This window comes from Heptranchias perlo, chromosome 25 (assembly GCF_035084215.1).
Source record: "Heptranchias perlo isolate sHepPer1 chromosome 25, sHepPer1.hap1, whole genome shotgun sequence".
In the NCBI taxonomy this organism is placed as follows: Eukaryota; Metazoa; Chordata; class Chondrichthyes; order Hexanchiformes; family Hexanchidae; genus Heptranchias; species Heptranchias perlo.
In genome coordinates, this window is record NC_090349.1 from 33,720,647 (window position 1) to 33,745,417 (window position 24,771).

Here is a 24,771-nt window from a genome sequence, read left to right on the forward strand (position 1 = left end):
TGTAGTCAATGTAAAATCTTAAAATATGAGGCAGAAGCTTTTCACTGAAATCTATTTGGATGGAGATAGTTCGCTTCCTCCTGCAATGGAGCCCTGGCCCCGCTGCAAATTTACTCGGATAATAACGGTACTGAGTAGGCGGAGTCAAAGTGACATCCTCACTCTTCTCCTATCGGAGAGCTCCCCGATATCGTCCAATCAACGAGTGGGTGGATGATCTCGCGGTGATGCCAGCGTGAGTTCCCGCGAGAGCTGACGGAGCGCGCGAATCGAGAGGCGGCGAGTGAGCGGCGACGAGTTGACAGGGATTCGCTATGGTGTTGCAGAACAGCGGGAGGTTCAGGCCGGATCGCGGGCAGGGCGCTGACAACAACTACCCGTAAGTTTCACAGTTATTAGCAGATATGTGAGAGTGGGACTTACGGTGAGCGTAACTCGCAGCAACAAGTGTTTGCGCCAGCTCCCGGGGGGGTCAGTCAGTGAATGTCTCCGCCTGTCAAAAACAAACCCGACACACCAATAAACTTAACAGCGAACGTTCATCGGACGGCGATGAACCCGATAGTAACCCTGTACTGTCTCTACAGTCTTGACTGCTCGCCGTTTCTGTGCCCCAGCCGGTGCTGTGTTCTCATTCAATCTGATCACTATGTTGTCTTACTTGACGTGCAGTTATAATTGGAACGCGAAGGGGTGATTAAACCCTTCAACTAGCACCCCAACCAACTGCTTGATTTGTGCAATCCCCTACCCTAAAATTGTTGGTTGAATTTAAAAATCATCCCGAGTTTAAGAGCCTGCAATATCCACGGGAAATAGTGAAGCTATTTAATTCACTCATCCGTTTTAGTGCTGAGACTCTTGGTTCCTTTTCTTTTGAACTCCGGGGCTCCTGCGCGTGTGAGTTTGTAAGGATAATGGTAGATAATTTGAGTACAGTTGGATTATAGTCTGACTTGATTGAAGGACAGACATTTGTATCTAAGGGATCATACAATACCATCCGTACTTCTGAGAGTGGGTTTTGTTATACATTTATGCAACGGTCTGTTCATAATCATTCCTGTTTAACACTTGTAATCCTGGCTTGTTAATGCAATTTTAAATGTAAGATTTGTAAAGTGATCAGCTTTGAGTTTTGAAAATTTATAGAATTGAGGAAACGTTAACTGTTAAAAGAAGATATATTATCATGTGTTGAATTTTTACATGTAGTTAAAATGTTACGGAAAATATGTGCGCTAGGACAGGGGCGATGGGTGAGCGGGACTTGCTGCAGGATAGGATATGGGTCGAGTTTTGATGAGTTGAAATGCCCAGAGTGGAGGATGGGACGTCCCAAAGTGCTTCACAGCAAATTATTTTTTGACGTCACTGCTTTGTGCACTTTCTGTACAGCAAAATCCTATACAGTAATGAGATAAATGACTAATTAAGCTATTTTTGATTGTGTTGGTGGGATTTTGGCCAGGACACCAGGAGAACTCCCTGCTCTTGAAATAGTGCCATGGGAATGTTTATGACCAACTGAGCAGACAACCATGCCTCAGTTTAGCATCTTATCCAAAAGGCAACACCTCTGACAATGCAATACTCCTTCAGTACTTTAACTTCCCTTCCTGGTTGCTATTTTAGTCAGTATTATAAATTCCCTCAGGCTGTCTCCCTACTTATTAAAATTAACATTATGGAAGGGAGGCCATCAGCCCATTGTGCCTGTGTTGGCTATTTGAAAGAGCTATCCAATTAGTTCCACTCCCCTGCTCTTTCCTCATAGCCCTGCAAATGTTTCCTTTTCAAGTATATATCCAATTCCCTTACTATTTAAGTAGTTACTTTCAGGCAGTGCATTCCAGGTTATAATTCGTGTTTAAAAAAATCTCACCTCTTCCCTGATTCTTCTGCCAATTATCTTAAATAGATGCTAATAAACCCAATAGGGAATTTGAGAAACTTCTTTATCCAAAAGGTGGTAAGAATGTGGAACATACTGCCACAAGGGGTAATTGAGGCAAATAGCATAGATGCATTTAAGGGGAAACTAAATAAGCACATGAGGGGCAAAAGGAATAAATAGGGTTAGATGAAGTAGGGAAGGAGGAGGCTCGAGTGGAGCATAAACGCCGACATAGACCAGTTGGGCCGAAGGGCCTGTTTCTGTGCTGTAGTTTCGATGTAACTCTGTCCTTTGGTTCCTGACCCTTCTGCCAGTGGAAACAGTTTCTCCCCATCTACTCTATCAAAACCCCATATAATTTTGAACACCTATTAAATCTCCCGTTAACCTTCTCTGCTGTAAGTAGAACAATCCCAGCTTCTCTGGTCTCTACACATAACTGAAGTCCCTCATCCCTGGTACCATTCAAGTAAATCTCTGCATCCCCTCCAAGGCCTTAGCATCCTTCCAGAAGTGTGATACCAAGAATTGGGCACAGTATTCCAGTTGAGGCCGAACCAGTGAGTTATAAAGGATTACCATAACTTCCTTGCTTTTGTACTGTATGCCTCTATTTATAAAGCCCAGGATCCTATATGCTTTTTTAACAGCCTTATCAACTTGTCCAGCCACCTTTAAAGATTTGTGTATGTGAACCCTCAGGTCACTTTGTTCCTATACCCCTTTAAAATTGTGCCATTTCGTCATCATCCCGTTCCTCAAATAAAAAAAACCCACCCTCGACTACTCTATCCTCACAAACCACCATTCCATCTCCAACCTCCTTTTCCTTTCCATGGTCCCTAAAAGTATCACTTCCCACATCTGTGCCCACCCAAGCTGATAACTGTGTTCCTGATACTGAAATAATAACAGAAAATGGTGGAATGCACTTAGCAGGTCAGGCAGCATCTGTGGAGAGACAAACAGAGTTAACGTTTCAGGTCGATGACCTTTCATCAGTTCCTGCTACTGCTTGGTGTAACCTCCGAGTCACTATAAGCAACACCACGGGACAATGGACAGTCATACTGGGCATAACACCCACATATTAGGAGTGAAATAGGGTCAGAATTGGATCTTTCAATGACACCTTGAATTCAAAGTGGCAAGAACAAGTAAGGATCCAGCTCCATTCTTGTGTTAAGTGAAGGAATAGCTATTAATGCATGATCTCAATGTATGTCTTCTGTTTTTGTTCTCAGTGACGATGGCTCCTCCCTTCCTGCACTCAAGCGTCTGGAGCGCAGTCAGTGGACAGATGAGATGGATGCACGGTTTGGATTTGACCGCCTCAAAGATCCAGGAGAGAAGACCGGCTGGCTTATCAACATGCACCCAGTCAGTTGCCCTTCTGAGTTTACCTTGGTTCAACTTGAAATAATTGCTCCACTATAACCCTGGGCATTGTGATGGTAGAGATGCAAATGACACAAACAATGTAGTTCACAGTGACTGAGTAATTTTTCACAGTATGCAGGGAATAAAATAACTTGTATGCATCAGTATAAAGTTAGTATCCTGTCTATTTGCTAATTGCCAATCTTTTCGTACACTGATGTATATTAATTTTGATTACAGGCAGAGATCCTGGATGAAGACAAGAGAATGATCAGTGTTGTGGATTATTATTTTGTCGAGGAGGACGGGAGCAGGTTTAAGGTGTGTAACAATGTATGCAAGCATACTTGCATGTCCTACCCCTCTGCCTTGTACACCTAGGTCATGAGCCGCCGTCAAGGGTTTCATGTGCAGCCATTAATTCATGAGTTTTAAAAAAATATATAAGCCTAATTATTGCAGTTGGATCGTTTTATATTTGATAATAAAATAGGTCCTCTATCATTTATACCAAGTATTTTGACATTTTTGTGTGTAGATATATTGATGTATACATGGGATATAGAATGATTTGCTTCATAGGAACATAGGAAGAAGAGTGGGCCATTCATCTCTTCGAGCCTGTTCTGCTATTCAGTTAGATTGTGGCTGATCTGTACCTCAATTCCATTAGTAACTAGACACAAACAGCTTCAATTACTGATTGTATCTAGTTACCAATTTGTAGGTTTATGGATCTATTGATCATCCTGGAATGGACTGACATAGGAGTAACTGGGCTATGTTGTGAATTTGGGTTTCTGATGTTGGCCAGGGGATGCAGAAACTACTGAGATTCCGAGCTGCTGACACACAGGCAAAAGCAACTTTTGAACTGAAGTAACCTGAGCAGAGCTGCTGACACACAGGCAAAAGCAACTTTTGAACTGAAGTAACCTGAGTTCAGTCGCTGAGCTGGCTGGAACCGGTTTGAATTAGCTAAGTTTTGTGAAAAACAAAGGAGATGTGATAAGACACAAGTCCTTATTTAGAAAAGGAGTAATGAGGTACGGCTACCTAAGCCCTTGGGACAGAGCCAATGAGGAGAAGACACAGACCAGGCAAGCAAGCCTAAACCAAAGGGAGAGAGAGACAGCACAGCTTGAAGAGATAAGATTCGGAATAAGAATGAAGAATCTGGGGCGTGGAGCCAGAGCGAAGACTCCGGAGACCAACCATCGCGGAAGTGGAAGAACCTACGTCAGGGACGTAGACACGACGTCGAGAGAGAGAGAACGGAACGCCTGGCCAGCGTCAGCTCTCCTTTTCGGGTATTATCCTTTATATTCTGTGACCACTCAGGGAGTGTCAGAGAAACCTAGTGGGTGTGCGTCTAGATCCTAGTTTGGGTATAAAACTGTATAACCTGGGGCAAACTGCATGTCTATATCTAACCAGACGTATAAGCTATATGTATATGATTTAACGGCGTGAGTAAAGCGAATTGAGAGTTAAGAGAGAATTGACTCTTCTCCTCTTTGTACTAAGCCAATAATCGTAACCGGTGACCTCCGGTCAACACTGTGCTCAGTTGACACTGCAATATAATGAAAGTGTAGTCGTTCTTTGAAGTTTTGAGACGGTGGGATACCAAAGTGGATAATTAGCTTCAAATTTTAATTTCAGTTTACTTCAGGTTTTTCTTGTCCCATATTTAAACCCCCAACGTAATCTCGGGTCCTGTGACTTCTAACCAAGTTATTTTAATTTTCCCAGCCATGCTCCTAATCTTCCACCATTGAGTATTTATGATCTTGTGTCCCCAAGTGCCATATTAAGTAGACCATCAAAAACACAGGATAAACACCAGCTTTCTTGAGTAAGCTAACACCATTAGCCTTTCTTACGAGTTTTATGCACCACAGAGTGGCTATTGCTGTATTTTAGACTCATTTCTGCATTAAAATAACAAATGCAAAAACTATTAAACCTGGCGAAAGGGTGGTGAGGAGCGAGAGAATTTTTTTTACTTCCTTGTCACCTCTCCCCATTGTTTCCATTTGTCTTTATTTTGTATTTATTTAAAAGACTATTGTGTCACTGTTCATTATTTTTCATTCAGTTTTCTTTTTTTCAGGTTGCTCTACCTTTCCAGCCTTATTTCTATGTTGCCACAAAAAAGGTTTGTAGAAAATCACCCATGAGCCTGGCCACAAAGTGAAAATATGCTAAATATGCATTGACAATGTATTTTGTATGCATATAGTCTGTATATAAGGCTACCCACAAATTTAATGTGTTTAACTTCTGCAGTTTAAAAAAAATGTTAATGCTTGGATATGATTTCTGAACGCAACTTAAAAACTTAGAGATTGCAGAGTACTAATGGCACGGTTTTGAATAAGCTGTTACTGTGATTGGACAAAATGCTTTGAGAACAATGAGTGGCTTACTCGTGTGGAATATACCTGTGTCAAAAGATCTTTAAGTTGAAAGCCAAGTTGTGGAATTGATTGCAGTGAACTTGATAACGTCACAGAACATTGTTTTTTTTAAAACAGGGCTGTGAACGAGAGGTTTCATCATTTTTGTCCAAGAAATTTCAAGGCAAATTAAGTAAAATATCAACCATTCCGAAAGAGGACTTGGATCTGGTGAGTTTTTGTTCTGCCACTCTCCTTGTTTCCTTTCTCTGCCCCCACAAAACAAAATGTATGGATGGTATATTATAATCTTTTAATTATGTTTTTCTGCAGCCTAACCACCTGGTTGGCTTGAAGAGACTCTACATTAAGCTCGCCTTTAACACAGTTGATGACCTGATAAAAGTTCGGAAGGAGATTTCCCCGGCTGTAAGGAAAAACAAAGAGAGGGAGAAATCAAATGATGCCTATACTGTTATGTTGTCCAGGTAATTCCACCTTTGATAGTCTTTGTGTCATGTTTTAATTGTTAGAATGCTGCTGTTCTTGGCTTCCCATTTTCTGCAATTTCTCTGCATTCTTTAGGACTAGCCTTGTAATAAGTAACACTTTTGGGTCTGAGAAACGTTATAATGGATTGTACTGAGATTGCCAGGATAAATATCAACACATAAATGCTTTTATGCACCAGTGATTGGACCTTCAGATATGGGTCAGTTTGAAGCCCATCGTACAACTGTTAACTGTACTTGTTGATTTTCTTCTTGCCCTAAATGCACCTTTTGAAAAATGGTGTCTTTTTAGTTCTGTTGGATGCTGCTACAATAAGAAGCACTTATGAGGAATTCAGTTTCTTATACTATTCTAATTTGATTTCAAATAAAAAAGTACAAAAATGAGCCACTCCACTGCAGATGAATAGAGGGTTACACAGTGTACTGGTGGTGGAGCATGTTGTGCAACAGTGACTCAAAGATACCATTGTATTGCTACTGCAGCATGCTGTATCATGACTTTGTGTCTGTGGTTTCCTTGTGTAAAGAGTTTCAACCAGGGCTGCAAAAGGAGCTACAGACTAAGCACTTTCCCTACAAGGCGGAAGGGTCACTTGCTAGTGACTGGTTCGTGATGTTGGCAGAGATCTATGGTTATTTAGAAAATTAGTTGACTGACAAGAAATAGAGTTGGGGTAAATAGCTGTTGCTCTGATTGGAGAAGGGTTAGACGTGGTGTACCTTGGGACAGTGAGAGTTCCACCTTTTGTTCTTGGTGTGCATATATAGACGATTTAGACTTGAGCATAAGGAGCGCAATCTTGAAATTTGCTGACGTCACAAAAGTAGGGGGTTTGGGAAACAGGGAGGATTGAAAACCTTCAGCAAGACATAGGTGGGTTTGTGGAATGGGCAGGCGGATGGAAGATGCAATTTAATGTGGCTAAACATAAGGTAATGCAATTTGAGAGGTTAAACAAGGAATGGAATGTACACTTAATAGAAAGACATTGAAGCGTGTGGATGAACAGAGACCTGGGAGTTCAAATAAATCATTCCCTGAAAAAGACCAGTAGCATTTTGGGTTTTATAAATAGTTATAGAGAAAAAGAGTAATGGAAATTTGTACATAACATTGATCAGGCCCCAGTTAAGGTAATTTGTGCAGTTTTGGAAGCCCAATATAGAAAGGACATAGTCAGTGATGAGGGATCATCAATTTTAAATTGTCAAGAGTGAGGAGAGATGTTAGATGAAATTTCTTTGCACATCAAGTTGTTACGTGCAGTGGTTATGGCAGAAATAGCATCTTTTGAGGAAAAATTGGATGAATATTTGAAGCAGATGCAGATACAGGGCTATGAGGAGAGAGCAGAGCAGTAGGATTAGTTTTGGATTTTAACGTGTGAGGTAAATATGATTAGGACTACTTGCTTGTGTGGAGGGTAAATGCCAACATGGCTTAATTAGGCCTGTTTTCGTGTTGTAACTTACATAAGAACATAAGAAATAGGAGCAGGAGTAGGCCAATCGGCCCCTCGAGCCTGCTCCGCCATTCAATAAGATCATGGCTGATCTGGTCCTAACCTCAAATCTAAAATCATGTCCAATTTCCTGCCCGCTCCCCGTAACCCCAATTCCCTTTACTTCTAGGAAACTGTCTATTTCTGTTTTAAATTTATTTAATGATGTAGCTTCCACAGCTTCCTGGGGCAGCAAATTCCACAGACCTACCACCCTCTGAGTGAAGAAGTTTCTCCTCATCTCAGTTTTTGAAAGAGCAGCCCCTTAGCCTAAGATTATGCCCCCTCGTTCTAGTTTCACCCATCCTTGGGAACATCCTTACCGCATCCACCCGATCAAGCCCCTTCACAATCTTATATTTTCAATAAGATCGCCTCTCATTCTTCTGAACTCCAATGAGTAGAGTCCCAATCTACTCAACCTCTCCTCATATGTCCGCCCCCTCATCCCCGGGATTAACCGAGTGAACCTTTGTACTGCCTCGAGAGCAAGTATGTCTTTTCTTAAGTATGGACACCAAAACTGTATGCAGTATTCCAGGTGCGGTCTCACCAATACCTTATATAACTGCAGCAATACCGCCCTGTTTTTATATTCTATCCCCCTAGCAATAAAAGCCAACATTCCATTGGCCTTCTTGATCACCTGCTGCACCTGCATACTAACCTTTTGATTTTCTTGCACTAGGACCCCCAGATCCCTTTGTACTGCAGTACTTTCCAGTTTCTCGCCATTGAGATAATAACTTGCTCTCCGATTTTTCCTGCCAAAGTGCATAACCTCACATTTTCCAACATTGTATTGCATCTGCCAAATCTCCGCCCACTCACCCAGCCTGTCTATATCCCCTTGCAGGTTTTTTATGTCCTCCTCACTCTCTACTTTCCCTCCCATCTTTGTATCATCTGCAAACTTTGATATATTACACTTGGTCCCCTCCTCCAAATCGTTAATATAGATTGTAAAGAGTTGGGGACCCAGCACCGACCCCTGCGGAACACCACTGACCACTGGTTGCCAGTCCGAGAATGTACCATTTATCCCAACTCTCTGCTTCCTGTTCGATAACCAATCCTCCACCCATGCCAGAATATTACCCCCAATCCAGTGATTCTTTATCTTGAGCAATAATCTTTTATGTGGCACCTTGTTGAATGCCTTCTGGAAGTCTAAATACACTACATCCACTGGTTCCCCTTTATCCACTCTGTACGTTATATCCTCAAAGAACTCAAGCAAATTTGTCAGACATGACTTCCCCTTCGTAAAGCCATGCTGACTTTGTCCTATTAAATTATGTTTATCCAAATGTTCCGCTACTGTCTCCTTAATAATAGACTCCAAAATTTTACCCACCACAGATGTTAGGCTAACTGGTCTACAATTTCCAGCCTTCTGCCTACTACCCTTTTTAAATAACAGTGTTACATTAGCAGTTTTCCAATCTGCCGGGACCTTTGCCGAGTCCAGAGAATTTTGGAAAATTATTACCAAAGCATCCACAATCCCTACTGCCACTTCCCTCAAGACCCTGGGATGTAAGCCATCAGGTCCAGGGGATTTATCCGCCTTGAGTCCCATTAATTTACTGAGTACCAATTCCTTAGTGATTTTAATCGTATTTAGCTCCTCCCCCCCCCCCCCCCCCCCTAGAGCCCCCCGTTTGTCCACTGTTGGGATATTCTTAGTGTCCTCTACCGTAAAGACTGAAACAAAATATTTGTTCAGCATTTTTGCCATCTCCATGTTTCCCACCATTAATTTCCCGGTCTCATCCTCTAAGGGACCTACGTTTGCCTTAGCTACCCTTTTTCTTTTTATATAACTGTAGAAACTCTTGCTATCTGTTTTTATATTTTTTGCTAATTTATTTTCATAATCTATCTTCCCTTTCTTAATCAATCCTTTCATTACTTTTTGCTGTCTTTTGAAGACTTCCCAATCTTCTATCCTCCCACTAAGTTTGGCTACCTTATATGTCCTTGTTTTTAGTCGGATACTATCCTTAATTTCTTTACTTAGCCACGGATGGCTGTCATTTCTTTTACACCCTTTTTTCCTCAGTGGAATATATATTTTTTGAAAGTTGTAGAATAACTCCTTAAATGAACACCACTGTTCATGTACCGTCTTACCCTTTAAACTATTTTCCCAGTCCACTTTAATCAATTCCGCTCTCATACCATCATAGTCTCCTTTATTCAAGCTCAGTACGCTTGTTTGAGAACCAACCTTCTCACCCTCTAATTGAATATGGAATGTAACCATGTTATGGTCACTCATTCTAAGGGGATCCTTAACTAGGACATTATTAATTAATCCTGGCTCATTGCACAGGACCAGGTCCAAGGTTGCTTGCCCCCTTGTAGGATTAGTTACATACTGCTCAAGAAATCCATCCCTAATACACTCAATAAACTCTTCCTCAAGGCTGCCCTGCCCAATTTGATTTGTCCAGTTAATATGATAGTTAAAATCCCCCATAATTATAGCTGTTCCCTTATTACACGCCCCGACTATTTCCTGATTAATACTTCTTCCAGCAGAGTTGCAACTATTAAGAGGCCTATATACTACGCCCACGAGTGTTTTTTTCCCCTTATTATTCCTTATCTCTACCCAAACTGTTTCATTATCCTGATCCTTTGTCCCAATATCTTTTCTCTGTATTACAGTGATTCCTTCCCTTTATTAACATAGCCACCCCACCTCCCCTTCCTTCCTGCCTGTCCTTCCTGATTGTTAAATACCCTGGCATATTTAATTCCCAGTCGTTGTCACCCTGCAGCCATGTTTCTGTAATGGCCACAAGATCATACCCATACGTCGTTATTTGTGCCGTTAACTCATCCATTTTGTTACGAATGCTACGTGCATTCAGATAAATAACTTTCAAATATGTTTTGTGACACTTAGTTCCTGCTTTTTCCTTTTTTAACACTTTACCTTTTTTCTCCATACCTTCTGTCCCTTCCTGACACGCTTTCCTCTGTCTCCCTGCTCAGGTTCCCAACCCCCTGCCACAGCTTTGATGCTGGGTTAATCGCCTTGCACCTTCTAGTTTTTATTTTATCTCTCGTGCCTAAAGTACACTTTCTTTCCGCTGCTCTACGCTTTTCCCTTTCACTTGTTCTTGAACAACTGTTTGTACTATTTGTATTGTAGATTTCCCCTGGGTCTTCCCCTCTCTTGCTGCTCTCAACTTTATTCCCTTCTGACTCCCCGCTCAGGTTCCCATCCCCCTGCCACTCTAGTTTAAACCTTCCCCAACAGCACTAGCAAACACCCCCGCAAGGACATTGGTCCCGGTCCTGCTCGGGTGTAACCCGTCACGCTTGTACAGGTCCCACCTTCCCCAGAACCGGTCCCAATGCCCCAGGAATCTAAATTCCTCCCTCCTACACCATCCCTGCAGCCACGCATTCATCTGGTTTATTCTCCTGTTCCTATACTCACTAGCACGTGGCACTGGTAGTAATCCTGAGATCACTACCTTTGAGGTACTGCTTTTTAATTTATCTCCTAACTCCTTAAATTCACCTTGCAGGACCTCATCCCTTTTTTTAACCTATGTTGTTGGTACCGATATGGACCACGACTACTGGCTGTTCATCCTCCCCCTCCAGAATGCCCTGCAGCCGCTCCGTGACATCCTTGACCCTAGCACCAGGGAGGCAACATACCATCCTGGAGTCACGTTTGCGGCCGCAGAAACGCCTATCTATTCCCCTTACAATCGAATCCCCTATCACTATAGCCCTGCCACTCTTCTTCCTCCCCTCCTGTGCAGCAGAGCCACCCGTGGTGCCCCAAACCTGGCTCTTGCTGCTTTCCCCTGATAAGCCATCTCCCCCAACAGTATCTAAAGCAGAATATCTGTTTGAGAGGGAGATGGCCCCAGGGGACTCCTGCTCTACCTGCCTAGTCCTTTTACTCTGCCTGGCGGTCACCCATTTCCTTTCTGCCTGCGTAGTCTTTACCTGCGGTGTGACCACCTCACTGAACGTGCTATCCACGATAGTCTCAGCATCGCGGATGCTCCACAGTGAGTCCAACCGCAGCTCCAGCTCCGAAAGACGGTTAGCCAGTAGCTGCAGCTGGACACACTTCCTGCACACATGGTTGCCAGGGACATTGGTAGTGTCCATGACTTCCCACATAGTGCAGGAGGAGCATATCACGGGTGCGAGCTGTGCTGCCATGACTTGCCTTAGACTCTCAGACTCTCTTCCCGCTCTAGGTCTCCCCTTTTGTACTGTGCTCACCTCTTGGACTCTCCTGCCTCACCTGTGACGTCGCACAGTAGTTTTCTCTTGTTGTAGGTTTGCTGCTGCTTTTTTTCCCCAATCTCAGTCTTCTACTCTCAGGTACACTGCCGCTCTGGGGAAAAAGTCAGGTAAAGCAAGGCAAAGCAGCACCTCCTTCCCCCACTGCACCGAACTCCCACACTCATCGAACTCTCAGCAGCACACACTGTGTAGTCCGCACACCGTGCAGTTCACACTGACGGGCCTCTGTATTTCTACAGTTTGTGACTCAGATGAGTCAGGCCTGCTCCACCTTCAAGTACCAGTTTAATCTAGCTAACCAATTAACTTGTTACAGCAGCTCTTTCTGCTGAAGCCTGACAGAAACGTAAAAATTTAAACTTTTAATTGAACTTGTAAGTATTTATTTGTTCTACAAAGAGCCGGCACAGACGCAATGGGCTGAAAGGCCTGTGCCTGTGCTGTAAGCAACTGTGCTTCTGTGGGCTTCAGGACAGGTCACAGGTCACCTGCCTGCTTTCTTGGCTGCATGATGGCACATAATGTCTGTCTGGGTTTGAGAAGGATAGTGGAAAAGCAGTTTTAAAATGAATGACTTGCAATGTTTTTCCTTGAATTGTGCACTCTATCTTGTTGAGCACACTTTTATATTAACACTAAAAATTAAATCAATTATTTTGAAATCTGCTTCAGTTAGTTCAACTTTGCAGTAAGTGCTGTTGTCAGAAGCACTAGCTGGGAGGTGTTCCTGTCTGACGATGTAAGGGAGCTGAACTAATTTAGCAGCTCGCTCTGAAGGAATCAACAATTTTGTCACTTGATAAAGATCAAAGTGGTTGTGATCTTCCAAAATTCCCTAGATTCTAGAACGGTTCCAGTGGATTGGAAGGTAGAAAATGTAACACCGCTATTCAAAAAAGGAGGGAGAGAGAAAACGGAACTATAGGCCAATTAGCCTGATATTAGTAGTTGAGAAAATGTTGGAATCCATTATTAAGGAGATAATAATGGGGCACTTAAATCATAATATGATTAGGCAGAGTCAACATGGTTTTATGAAAGGGAAATCGTGTTTGACAAATCTATTGAAGTTTTTTGAGGATGTAACTAGCAGGATAGATAAAGGGGAACCAGTGGATATAGTATATTTGGATTTTCAAAAGGCATTTGATAAGGTGCCACACAAAAGGTTATTGGACAAGATATGGGTTTGGGGGTAATATATTAGCAAGGATTGAGGATTGGTTAACGGACCCCAGAAAAAGAGTAGGAATAAACAGGTCATTTTCGGGTTGGCAGGTTGTAACTAGTGAGGTGCCACAAGGATCAGTGCTTGGGCCTCAGCTATTTACAATCTGTATTAATGACTTAGATGAAGGGACTGAATGTAATGTATCTAAGTTTGCTGACGATACAAAGCTAGATGGGAAGGTAAGCTGCGAGGAGGACACAGTCTGCAAAGGGGTATACACAGTTCAAGTGAGTGAGCAAGATGGTGGCAGATGAAGTATAATGTGAGGAAATGTGACGTTATTCACTTTGGTAGGAAGAATAGAAAAACAGAATATTTTTTAAATTAACTATTAAATGTTGGTGTTCAGAGATTTGGGTTTCCCTGCACATGAAACACAGAAAGTTAACATGCAGGTACAGCAAGCAATTAGGAAGGCAAGTGTATGTTGGCCTTTTACTACAAGGGGGTTGGAGTACAAGAGTAGGAAAGTCTTGCTGCGGTTGTACAAGGCTTTGGTGAGTTCACACCTGGGGTACTGTGTACAGTTTTGGTCTCCTTACCTAAGGAAAGATATACTTGCCTTAGAGGCAGTGCAATGAAGGTTCACTAGATTGATTCCTAGGATGAGAGGGTTGTCCTATGAGGAGAGATTGAGTAGACTGGGTCTATACTCTCTGGAGTTTAGAAGAATGAGAGGTGATCTCATTGAAACATATTAAATTCTGAGAAGGCTTGACAGGGTAGTGCTGAAAGGCTGTTTCCCCTGGCTGGAAAGTCCAGAACTCGGGGGATTAGTCGCAGGATAAGGGGCCGGCCATTTAGGACTGAGATGAGGAATTTCTTCACTCACAGGATTGTGAATCTTGGGAATTCTCTACCCCAGAGGGCTGTGGATGCTAAGTTGTTGAGTATATTCAAGACTGATATCGATAGATTTTTGGACTCTAAAGGAGTCCAGAAATACAGGGATCGGGCGGGAAAGTGGAGTTGAGGTCGAAGATCAGCCATGATCTTATTGAATGGCGGAGCAGGCTCGAGGGGCCGTATGGCCTTCTCCTACTCCTATTTCTTACGTTCTCAAGGAAAAAAACCAAGTGTAGATGTTGTCCACATTTTTGTACCCAAGCAGTGTGGAAGGTGTAGTATAATGGGCTACATGCTCATGGTGTGTCTTCTCTCCTGTTTCCCCCTGAAAGGCACCTGGACAAAAGCTGGCTGTCCTTTCCCAACTACTGAGAAACTATGCATCCTAAATAGGATAGGAAAGAACTGTGCACACCAAAATCACAAATAAACCAACATTTAGTCACTTATTTTTTAATGATTTTTGTGATTTGTGGATTGTTCATTAATAAATTTCTGAATCCTTCTCTAGTTGGTATGTAGGTAAGTTTCTATAAAGCTATTCATGCACTGAATAGGATCTTGTGACAATTCTTGCTACGTTTGGTGTTATTTGTTTGTAATGTAGTGCCTTGGCTGGGGGTAGTGTGACCGAAGAGGAAGGAACATCCAAGAAGATTTCTGATCAGATGGAAAACATAATTGATATCCGAGAATACGATGTACCTTATCATGTCAGAGTATCCATTGATCTGAAGATTCAAGTGGTGAGTACACTGATATTTTGTTAGTATTTACTGGCTGATGTGTAACTCGAGCAGTTAATATTATCACTCGGTGATAATATTAACTGAATCTGAAACAAAGATTGGTTCATAATTTCTGTGAAGTTGTGAATTCCTTCCCATCCTCCACAGCCCACAGTTATTTCTGGGCCTTGTGCCAACTGTGGCCAAGAGGTTAGCTGGTAACCTGTTCCCAGATTTCTGTCAATACAATTTGACTGAGCAAGCACAAGTTGCGTGAAAGCATTCCTGTGGCCGAGTCTCCTTTTTCAATTGGGCAAACACGGGATTTTATTTTTCCAAACAGATATTTACGGGTAAGGTTTCATTCTGAGGTAGAGATTATTGGGAATAGAATTCTAGTGTCATGATTCTCCTGCCAGTGACTCCTGTTAGATGACTGCCACTGGTATTAAAGGTAGTTGTAGTTATCTATGTGAAATCTGAGTGATGCAAGGTTGTGAAAGCTTTGTTCAAGTAGAAAGGTAGTTCTGTAGTTTAATCTATTTTTGACCGTTTCAACCTGATTATGTATTGATCAGGATTCTTTATATCGTTGACTCTTATCTTAATTTCCAGGCACATTGGTATAATATTCGAATCCGTGGTGGTATCTATCCTCCTGAGATCATACGTAGGGATGACTTGGTTGAACGACCAGTAAGTAGTGTATGAATGTACAGATGCATCCAAATCTATTAGAAGCAAGTTTTGCCTATGGTTAATGAAGCCCTTTGTTTGTATGAAACACCAATTATGAGCAAGTTTTCCTTTTGTCTTTCCCAACTGATCTGTGTATAATATAGTTCCATTGTAAATGTAAGGGTGTGTGTGCAGTTTCTTTAAAAGTAAAGTTGCCAGTCAAATTTAGTACATTTATGCCTTAAAGGAACAAAATGCCAGAATTATTTTTAATGAGCACACTTTTTTTAAAAAAAACTCTCTCTTCAAAATGGAACTTCTTGTCTGTAATTTCCATTTTAGAAACTTGTAGAAATATCAGTTTCATAGCAAACATGAGTTATGCTAGTTTTTGTACAAGTGTTCTTTATTTTTAGATGATTTGACAATGATTTGAATGGAATATTTAGATTTTTTTTTTAAAGAAACTATTTTGTCTTTTTCAGGATCCTGTTGTTTTGGCTTTTGACATTGAAACTACAAAACTGCCACTAAAATTTCCAGATGCTGAGAATGACCAGATCATGATGATTTCCTACATGATTGATGGACAGGTTTGTTTAGGTATTTGTAATAAAAATGCCAACTGCAAATGCTGGAATTCTAAAATAAAAACAGAAAATGCTAAAATTGCAGAGCAGGTTGATCAGGAAACTCGCTGTGCAGTTCTTACATTTTAAAAAAATTTAATGTCAACCGTATAGAGTGGGTCACAGAAAATCCACCAAGCTATAATGAGTAGGGAAAAGAAAAGGACAGATTTAATTACTGCATTAGTCAACACTACAGCTTGAATCTACAACTTTGCATTTAGAATCCACTGAGCAGACTGAAACCATGGTCTTTGGCCCCCACCAGAAACTCGGCAACCTTGCCATCTATTTCATCCTTCTCCTTGGCCACTCTCTCAGGCTGAACCAGACTGTTCACAACCTCGGCATCCTATTCAACAACGAGCTGAGCTTCATATCCTCTTCATCATAAAGACCGCTGACTTCCATTTCTGCAACATCGCCTCATAGCAGCCCACCTTCTGCTTAAAGCCTCACCCATGCATTTACCACCTCCAACTAGATTATTTCAATGCTTTCCTGGCTGGCCTCCCAGCCTCCACCCTTCGGAAACTTCAGCTCATGCAAACTCTCTTACACGTATCCTATCCCACACCAAGTCTCAATCGCTCATCTATCGCTCCTGTCTTTGCTGATTTCTATTGGCTCCCGGTCCCACAACACCTTAAACTTAATATTTATCCTCGTGTTTAAATCCCTTTGTGGCCTCACCCCTCCCTATCAATGTAATCTTTCTCTCTTCTTCCCGCCACCCCCCACCAAAACAAAACACAACTTTGGCCTCTTGTGCATCCTCTGTACCATTGGCAGCCTTCAGCCACCAAGGCCCTATGCTCTGGAATTACCTCATTATACCCCATACCACTTCCCTCTCCTCCTTTTAAGATCATTGTTAAAACCCACCTCTTTTATCAAGCTTTATGTCACCCCTCCTAATAACTCCATCTTTGGCTTGGCATCCATTTTTTCTGATTGTGCCTCTGATATGACTTGGGATGTTTTTCCATGTTAAAAGTACTTTATAAATGCAAGTTGTTAGTCTTATCAGCTGTTGCTCAGAGTGGTGTACAGGGAGATAAGTGATGTGAGTAATATTTAGTTGTATTTCTATTTTCAGGGCTATTTAATCACAAACAGGGAAATTGTATCTGAAGATATTGAAGATTTTGAGTTTACACCAAAGCCAGAATATGAGGGCCCTTTCTGTGTGTTCAATGAACCAAATGAGGTGGGTGAAATCTGTTTGATTTGATTGAATGCTGTGCATTTTGAAAGTGGTTTTGTTTGGTGATTTAGCTTTTTACGCTGAAGTCTAGCTGTAGAATGTATGTAGTGTTAGCCATTTTTGACTGGAGACCCTATTTCATAGGTGCCTATTTCTGTCTGGTTTCTGTCTTCCTCCTTTTATAGAAGTCACTTTTCGCGAAAGATTTAACTTCTGCGAACTGCTGGTGAGGTGTAGTTACTGTGAACTTTTACTTTTTTATTGTGGTTTAGGCAAGCTTAATTCGGAGATGGTTTGAACATGTCCAAGAAACTAAACCCAACATATTTGTGACGTATAACGGTGACTCTTTCGATTGGTGAGTGTTGTGTTTTCACTTTAGTTTTTTTATTATTGTTCATACTGCAGTGACTCATGCTTCGGAAGGGAGAAGGGCAAGTGTTTTGTTCAGATCTGCTCAAACTGATATTTTCACTGCCTCTTCTCAATGATAAGTTTAGCTGAGAGAAGCAATTCAGCCAATCTAGCTCACCCTTTCCTAGGATCTTGCAGTCCCTCCATCACAGCAACCAACCTTTTTATGTAAATATATAGTATTTGAGCAGCAAATTGCACTGCACGAGGTAAATGTGGAGATTTGTAGGATTTGTTGTGCGATGTTGGGCTGTGATAAATCAGTTGCCCCGTAGAAGTGTTGCAGTAATGTGATACAGAGAACTCAGAATAATCCTGAATATCCAGTTTCATTGCCTTTGTTCTCTCTCCACCCTAAAAAAAAATGAATGGGATTATAAATCACAATGAACGTGTTGGATCAACAATTAGGGGGCTGAAGATTTTAAAATAAACACTTATTATGTACTTAAATAAAATGCTGGAAAACACTCAGCAGGTCAGACAGCATTTGTGGAGAGAGAAACAGAGTTAACATTTCTGATTGATGACCCTTCATCAGAACTGGAAGAAGTTCGAGATGAACAGCTTTTAAGCAAGTACAGGGTATTACTATGTACTTTATAGTTCGACTTGCTGCAGGTGGTAAACTGTTACATAGCCTGTGTATATGTACCTGAGTTGTGCAAATTCCTTTTTACAAATTTTTCCTAATATTCCAATTAACTTACAATTCATTATATGTAATAGCTTGTCTGACCTCTTCTGAATATTATGGGATTTCATGTATAGTTATTATAATAAAGCTTTCATGTCTAGGTAGATTTAAAAATAGCTAGAAATAAAACCTACTACTAAGGCATAATTCCTTTTTACAGGGATGCATCCAATCCAAGCTTTCATTTCATCTTTCTTTAGTACTTAGGTGGAAGCTGAACTTACCAGATTGGCATTGAAAAGTATTTTCTGCATTTGCAGCCTATTAGTTGCAATACTGATTTCCTGTCACTAGGTGTCACGACCACTCTGTAGGTAGAATGCAAAATGCATTGGGACACAAATCGCTCCCGAAACAACGGAGGAGCTCAACAGCGCACTCCATTGTTAGTGGCGAATTGAAGGAGCAAGTTCTGGTGTTCGCACATGCGCAGTGAAACGCGGAAATCCGGAACTCGCTCCTAGTGGTTCGCCGGCGATATGACAGCTTTGAATTAAAGGGACATTGCACGCTGCAATCAGAGAAATCAATGAAAAAGTGGCAACTTGCTTATCTGCCCAGCTGGAAAGTAACTACGTCACCAAACAGGTATGCTTAAAAATACAGGTCTAGATTAAGTCTTAATAACTGCCAAACAACTTAAAAATTAACTTTTAAAAAATGTGGAGTCTCATATTACTTAATAGTTTTTGGTCATTTAAAAAAATATTAAATTAAAAAATTAATTTTTTTTTACTTTTCCCTTCTGTCTCTTTTTTAATAAAAAGCCACAGAAATAATTGAATTAAATAAAATTAAACTTTTATTTACAGTTACATACAGAATACTAACTTTTAATGAATGAAGTCTGCTTGCCTGCTTGAGTAATGCAGGCTGAATCTGTGGATGTGACTTCTCTTCCTGACAGATTTTGTGGGCGTGTCTTCTCCTCTCAGACTTTTCCAGCCATGGCAACTCATGCTGCTCAGAGGCTGGGTTGATAGCGCACAATTTTTTTAGAGTTCAAATTCAAGTAATTCGATGCCGCAGTAAGTAATTTCGTTAATTTAATTCGCAGGAGCGGCAGTGACTATTGCCTCGCCGCTCTGCCCGATTTCTGGCCTATTGCTAACATTTGCAGCAGTGATGCTATTTTGCACTGGGGAGTGAAGGATTGTAAGTATAAGGATTTCTTCAGAACTGTAATTTGCATTTGATACCTGTTTTCCAGGCCTTTTGTGGAGACACGAGCAGCGGTGCATGGTTTGAATATGTACAAAGAAATTGGCTTTCAGAAGGACAGTCAGGGCGAGTTCAAAGCCAATCAGAGCATTCACATGGACTGCTACAGGTATGAAATTTGGGCCGATACAGTTGTGGCTTTATTGCTACAAGAAAACCTAATTATAACAGGGTTAATATAGGTGTCTTGAGATTGAGTACATTTTGTTAGGAGTGCTTAATGTCAACAGTTAATGTCCCCAAAGTGGAAACTGTTCCATTCCCCAGCATTGACATCTTTCACCATGAACATTTTAAAAACTTTTTAATGTACCCCATTTTTTCAGCAACAATTGTTACAGATATAACCTTCATTAAAGTACTAGCCTGAGATTGAGGACAGTAGTCTCTGCTGCCTTTGTGAGCAATGACCCAGTGTCCTTTCCATATCTTACCAGAACTTTGACTGTCAGTGAACTACTCTGAACCTTCACAGACCTTGGCATTAGTGCTCCCAAAAGGAAATGGATCCTGTGCACTTCACACGCGTGGCCACTAAACGACTCCTAAAATAGATTGCTGATGAGGTTTGAACAATTGCAAAATGTCCTTTAGCAAGGGAGACAAACAAATTGCCACCTATTAGGAGTTAGTGGGCAATGATTTCTCTAACACGTGCATTTTGGAGTAAATTGTTGTGAAAAGCTCAGATTTATCTTGAGCATATATGTTGAAAAGTAAAGAGGGTGGATACATTTGCCTTTAGTATTCTTTGTTTCACATGTCCAGAATGGTGCACACAGCAGTTTCTTTCTCTCTCTGTCTGGCTTTCTTGCTTGCATTCTTTCTTTCTGTTCCGCCTCCCCGTTTGGGCTGATGTTGGACTGAAATTACATTTTTAAATTGAGTGCTGTTTTCGTGCCAGGTGGGTGAAGCGAGACAGTTACCTCCCCGTGGGCAGTCAGAACTTGAAGGCTGCAGCTAAGGCCAAACTGGGATATGACCCTGTGGAGTTGGACCCTGAAGATATGTGTCGAATGGCCACTGAGGAACCACAGGTAACAACAGCAGATAGGTAGTATTATGCCAGAGTACAGAGGCACCTCAAAATCTTCTGTGTAGTCAGGCTGTTAAATGGAAATAAGTTTGCCGTGGTCTCAACCTAGTTTCTAGTGATTGGTGGAATTTAAGGGGTACTCCGTTCCCACCCAGGTGTCAATATTTTTGGCATTTCATAACCTGCTCGCATAAGGTAAAAGCAATTGCTATTTCAAAAAAATTAAATTTATATGGAACAAGGCTCTCCAAGTGGCAACAACGTGAGGTAGGAATAAAAATCAGGCTGGCTGGATGGATCAAGTATATTAAAAATAAGCTTGCCTGCATTAGTAAACGACTGGTCTGAGAATGTAGCAGGAAGCCTACAGAACTAGGTGGGAAAAACTGAAAAAGCTGGTTGTACCCAGTAGATCCATCAGCACCTGAAAGGCAGCTTAACGTTTCAGGTGTAAGCCATCATCAGAACTGTCAAGAGATGACTTGCATTTATATAGCCCTTTTCACGACCTGTGGCGATCCCAAAGCACTTCAGAGCCAATTATTTATTTTTGAAATGTAGTCACTGTTGTAATGTAGGGAATGGCGGCAGCCAATTTGTGAGCAGCAAGGTCCTACAAACAATTTAGATAAATGACCAGGTCATCTGTTTGTGATGTTGGTTGAGGGATAATTGTTGGCCAAGGCTCCAGGAGAACTCCCCTGCTCTTCTTCGAATAGTGGCATGGGATCTTTTAGATTCACCTCTGGGGACAGTGAAGGCCTTAGTTAAACATCCGAAAGATGACACTTCATCTATACTGCACTGTCAGCCTAGTTCATGTGCTTGAGTGGGGCTTTAACCCATGACTTTCTGACTCGGCGTGTTTCCACTGAGCGAAAGCTAATACCCTAAAGGAAGGTAAGTAAGGCCTTTCATAGGGCTGAAAAAATGAGTTGGCGGGGGGGGGGGGAGAAGAACAGGTAAAAGTGAAGCCTATTAACACCTGTGACGTAAGATGTTTGACCTGCCAAACATCTTACATTATTGTATTGCTGGCTCCAAACTCCCATCTGAGAAAGTTAATAAACCTAATGGCTTACAAATATATTTTTAAGAGACTAGGAAGGAGTGAAAACTGGTAATGGATATGCAGAGATCATTTTAGTAGCGCGGTGAAAAAATGAAGGGAACAAAAGGGCATCAAAATAGCAAAGTAAGGCAACAAAATGGCATTGGCAAGATGCACTCTTTTAAAAACAGATTACAAAATGAAGGGGAACAAAGTGGCAGATGGATGGGAAAAGTAGGCAAGAAAATGGAGAAGATGGCTAAAATCTGAAGTTGCTAAAATGTATATTCAGACCAGAGGGCTGCAGTGTGCCCAGAAGGAAGATGCTGTTCCTGAAGTTTGAGTTGCGCTTGTCTGGAATAGTATAGGAGCTGAATATTGAAATGTTACAATTGGGATGAGAAGGGAGCTTAAACCACAGGACAGTTGGGATCAGACTTGTGGATAGAACTGAGACATTCAACGAAGTAGTCCTGTAATCTGTGATTGCATGGAAAATTGCCAGAGGATGACTGGTAGAACTTGGGATGTTGGAAGAATGAGCAAGGGCATCTCTAAGGAAGCTGTATTGCTGGGAAGCAGAGGGGGGATGGAAAGATCTGCTTGGGGTGGGATACGTGGTACCAAATGATCTGGTTAACACAGAAACCAATGGTATAGAAGCTGAAGACAGTGGCTCTGTCATCATCGAGAGTAGAGGCATAGGAAATGGAACAGATACACATCCCCTGAAGTAAAATGACATTTCTGAAGCTCTGGTGTGGAAAGTGGAGTTATCAGAGCAGATGTGACAAGAGTCTGAGGAACTAGGAGAAATAGAATGAATTTTTACTGAAAGTGGGTTGGAACAAAGTGTAATCCAAGAATTAAATTCTCTAGGTTGGAGCTGAATCAAGAAACAGCACCGACACAATTATCAATGTAACTGGGTAAGGGGGGATGAGCAGGGTTGGAGCATAGTGTACAAAAGACAGGCATACTGGGCGTATAGCAACATTTTTTGTTAAGAGAAGTTGTTTAGGATGAAAACTAGTTCAGCCGATGGTGGATGGCAACTATTTGGGCCACTATTTGAAGAGGTAATGGAGGACCTGGAAGCTATTCTTGCAAGGACAGAGGATGTAGATAGACTGTACGTTCATGGTGAAAAGGAGACAATTAGTGTTAAAGAACTTGAAATTGTCAAAGAAGCGGAGAGCATACGGAGACTCATAAGTGTAGGTGGGTGTGGACTGGACAGTGGGGGGACATGACAATCAAGTTAAGATACAAGTCTAGTTTGGTCGGACAGGAGCAAGCTGAATTGGAGCCTGTCAGAATAGTCTTATTTGTGGATCTTGGGCAGGAGGTACAGACAGGCTGTGCAAAGTTGGGGGACTAAGAGGTAAGGGCAAGCATTGGGGATGGGGAGGAAAATAATTTTTTTTTTATTCGTTCACGGGATGTGGGCGTCGCTGGCGAGGCCAGCATTTATTGCCCATCCCTAATTGCCCTCGAGAAGGTGGTGGTGAGCCGCCTTCTTGAACCGCTGCAGTCCGTGTGGTGACGGTTCTCCCACAGTGCTGTTAGGAAGGGAGTTCCAGGATTTTGACCCAGCGACAATGAAGGAACGGCGATATATTTCCAAGTCGGGATGGTGTGTGACTTGGAGGGGAACGTGCAGGTGGTGTTGTTCCCATGCGCCTGCTGCTCTTGTCATTCTAGGTGGTAGAGGTCGCAGGTTTGGGAGGTGCTGTCGAAGAAGCCTTGGCGAGTTGCTGCAGTGCATCCTGTGGATAGTGCACACTGCAGCCACAGTGCGCCGGTGGTGAAGGGAGTGAATGTTTAGGGTGGTGGATGGGGTGCCAATCAAGCGGGCTGCTTTATCTTGGATGGTGTCGAGCTTCTTGAGTGTTGTTGGAGCTGCACTCATCCAGGCAAGTGGAGAGTATTCCATCACACTCCTGACTTGTGCCTTGTAGATGGTGGAAAGGCTTTGGGGAGTCAGGAGGTGAGTCACTCGCCGCAGAATACCCAGCCTCTGACCTGCTCTCGTAGCCACAGTATTTTTATGGCTGGTCCAGTTCAGTTTCTGGTCAATGGTGACCCCCAGGATGTTGATGGTGGGGGATTCGGCGATGGTAATGCCGTTGAATGTCATGGGGAGGTGGTTAGACTCTCTCTTGTTGGCGATGGTCATTGCCTGGCACTTGTCTGGGGCGAATGTTACTTGCCACTTATGAGCCCAAGCCTGGATGTTGTCCAGGTCTTGCTGCATGCGGGCTCGGACTGCTTCATTATCTGAGGGGTTGCGAATGGAACTGAACACTGTGCAGTCATCAACGAACATCCCCATTTCTGACCTTATGGAGGGAAGGTCATTGATGAAGCAGCTGAAGATGGTTGGGCCTAGGACACTGCCCTGAGGAACTCCTGCAGCAATTGATAGTCAGGGAAATGGTGGATTGTCCTCCCCATCTTTTAGATGTTGATCAATCTGTTGTGTATTTCTTACATTTTCTACTTTACAAATCCATTTACAACTGGACCAATGCAAATATTTTTTTCTTAATTATTGCTATCAAAGAGTGCATATTAATTTTTCCATTGTAAATGTTTAAATTGCATTTTAACTGAAACATAGCAGAAATGAATAAAGTTAAAATCGTTTGTACTGTTCCATTTACAATTGACAATTTTACGGTTATTGAACAGTAATGGGATTGTACACTCCTAGAATATCAGATTATCAATGTATTTTTATTTTCTGTTGCAGACATTAGCCACGTACTCTGTGTCTGATGCTGTGGCTACCTATTACATGTACATGAAGTATGTACATCCCTTCATTTTTGCCTTGTGTACGATCATCCCTATGGAACCTGATGAGGTAAGTGTATAAAGTATTGAGGTTTTTCTTGAACTCGTTCTCAGGATATGGATGATGCAGGCAAGGCCGCAATTATTACTCATCCCAAGTTGCCTTGAGAAGATACTGGCGTAACTTCTCCTTGAGCTGCTCCAGTCCGGGAATTCCAGCGATGATGAAAAGGCAGCAGTATATGCCC

At 42.0% G+C, this 24,771-nt stretch overlaps 1 protein-coding gene across 1 annotated transcript in view; it reads left to right on the forward strand.

The window, feature by feature from the left end:
* The first annotated feature begins 291 nt into the window (after positions 1-291).
* The window catches only part of pole (polymerase (DNA directed), epsilon), a 125,261-nt gene continuing 100,781 nt past the window's right edge, over positions 292-24,771 (forward strand). Inside the window, exons 1-14 of the mRNA XM_068005940.1 lie at positions 292-379; positions 3,142-3,277; positions 3,518-3,598; positions 5,394-5,438; positions 5,818-5,910; positions 6,013-6,167; positions 14,671-14,809; positions 15,407-15,487; positions 15,955-16,062; positions 17,198-17,308; positions 17,578-17,663; positions 19,627-19,746; positions 20,542-20,674; positions 24,480-24,593. Of these exons, the coding sequence (XP_067862041.1) occupies positions 315-379; positions 3,142-3,277; positions 3,518-3,598; positions 5,394-5,438; positions 5,818-5,910; positions 6,013-6,167; positions 14,671-14,809; positions 15,407-15,487; positions 15,955-16,062; positions 17,198-17,308; positions 17,578-17,663; positions 19,627-19,746; positions 20,542-20,674; positions 24,480-24,593 (1,467 nt within the window). The 5' untranslated portion in view covers positions 292-314. The remainder of the gene's footprint in view (positions 380-3,141; positions 3,278-3,517; positions 3,599-5,393; positions 5,439-5,817; positions 5,911-6,012; positions 6,168-14,670; positions 14,810-15,406; positions 15,488-15,954; positions 16,063-17,197; positions 17,309-17,577; positions 17,664-19,626; positions 19,747-20,541; positions 20,675-24,479; positions 24,594-24,771) is intronic.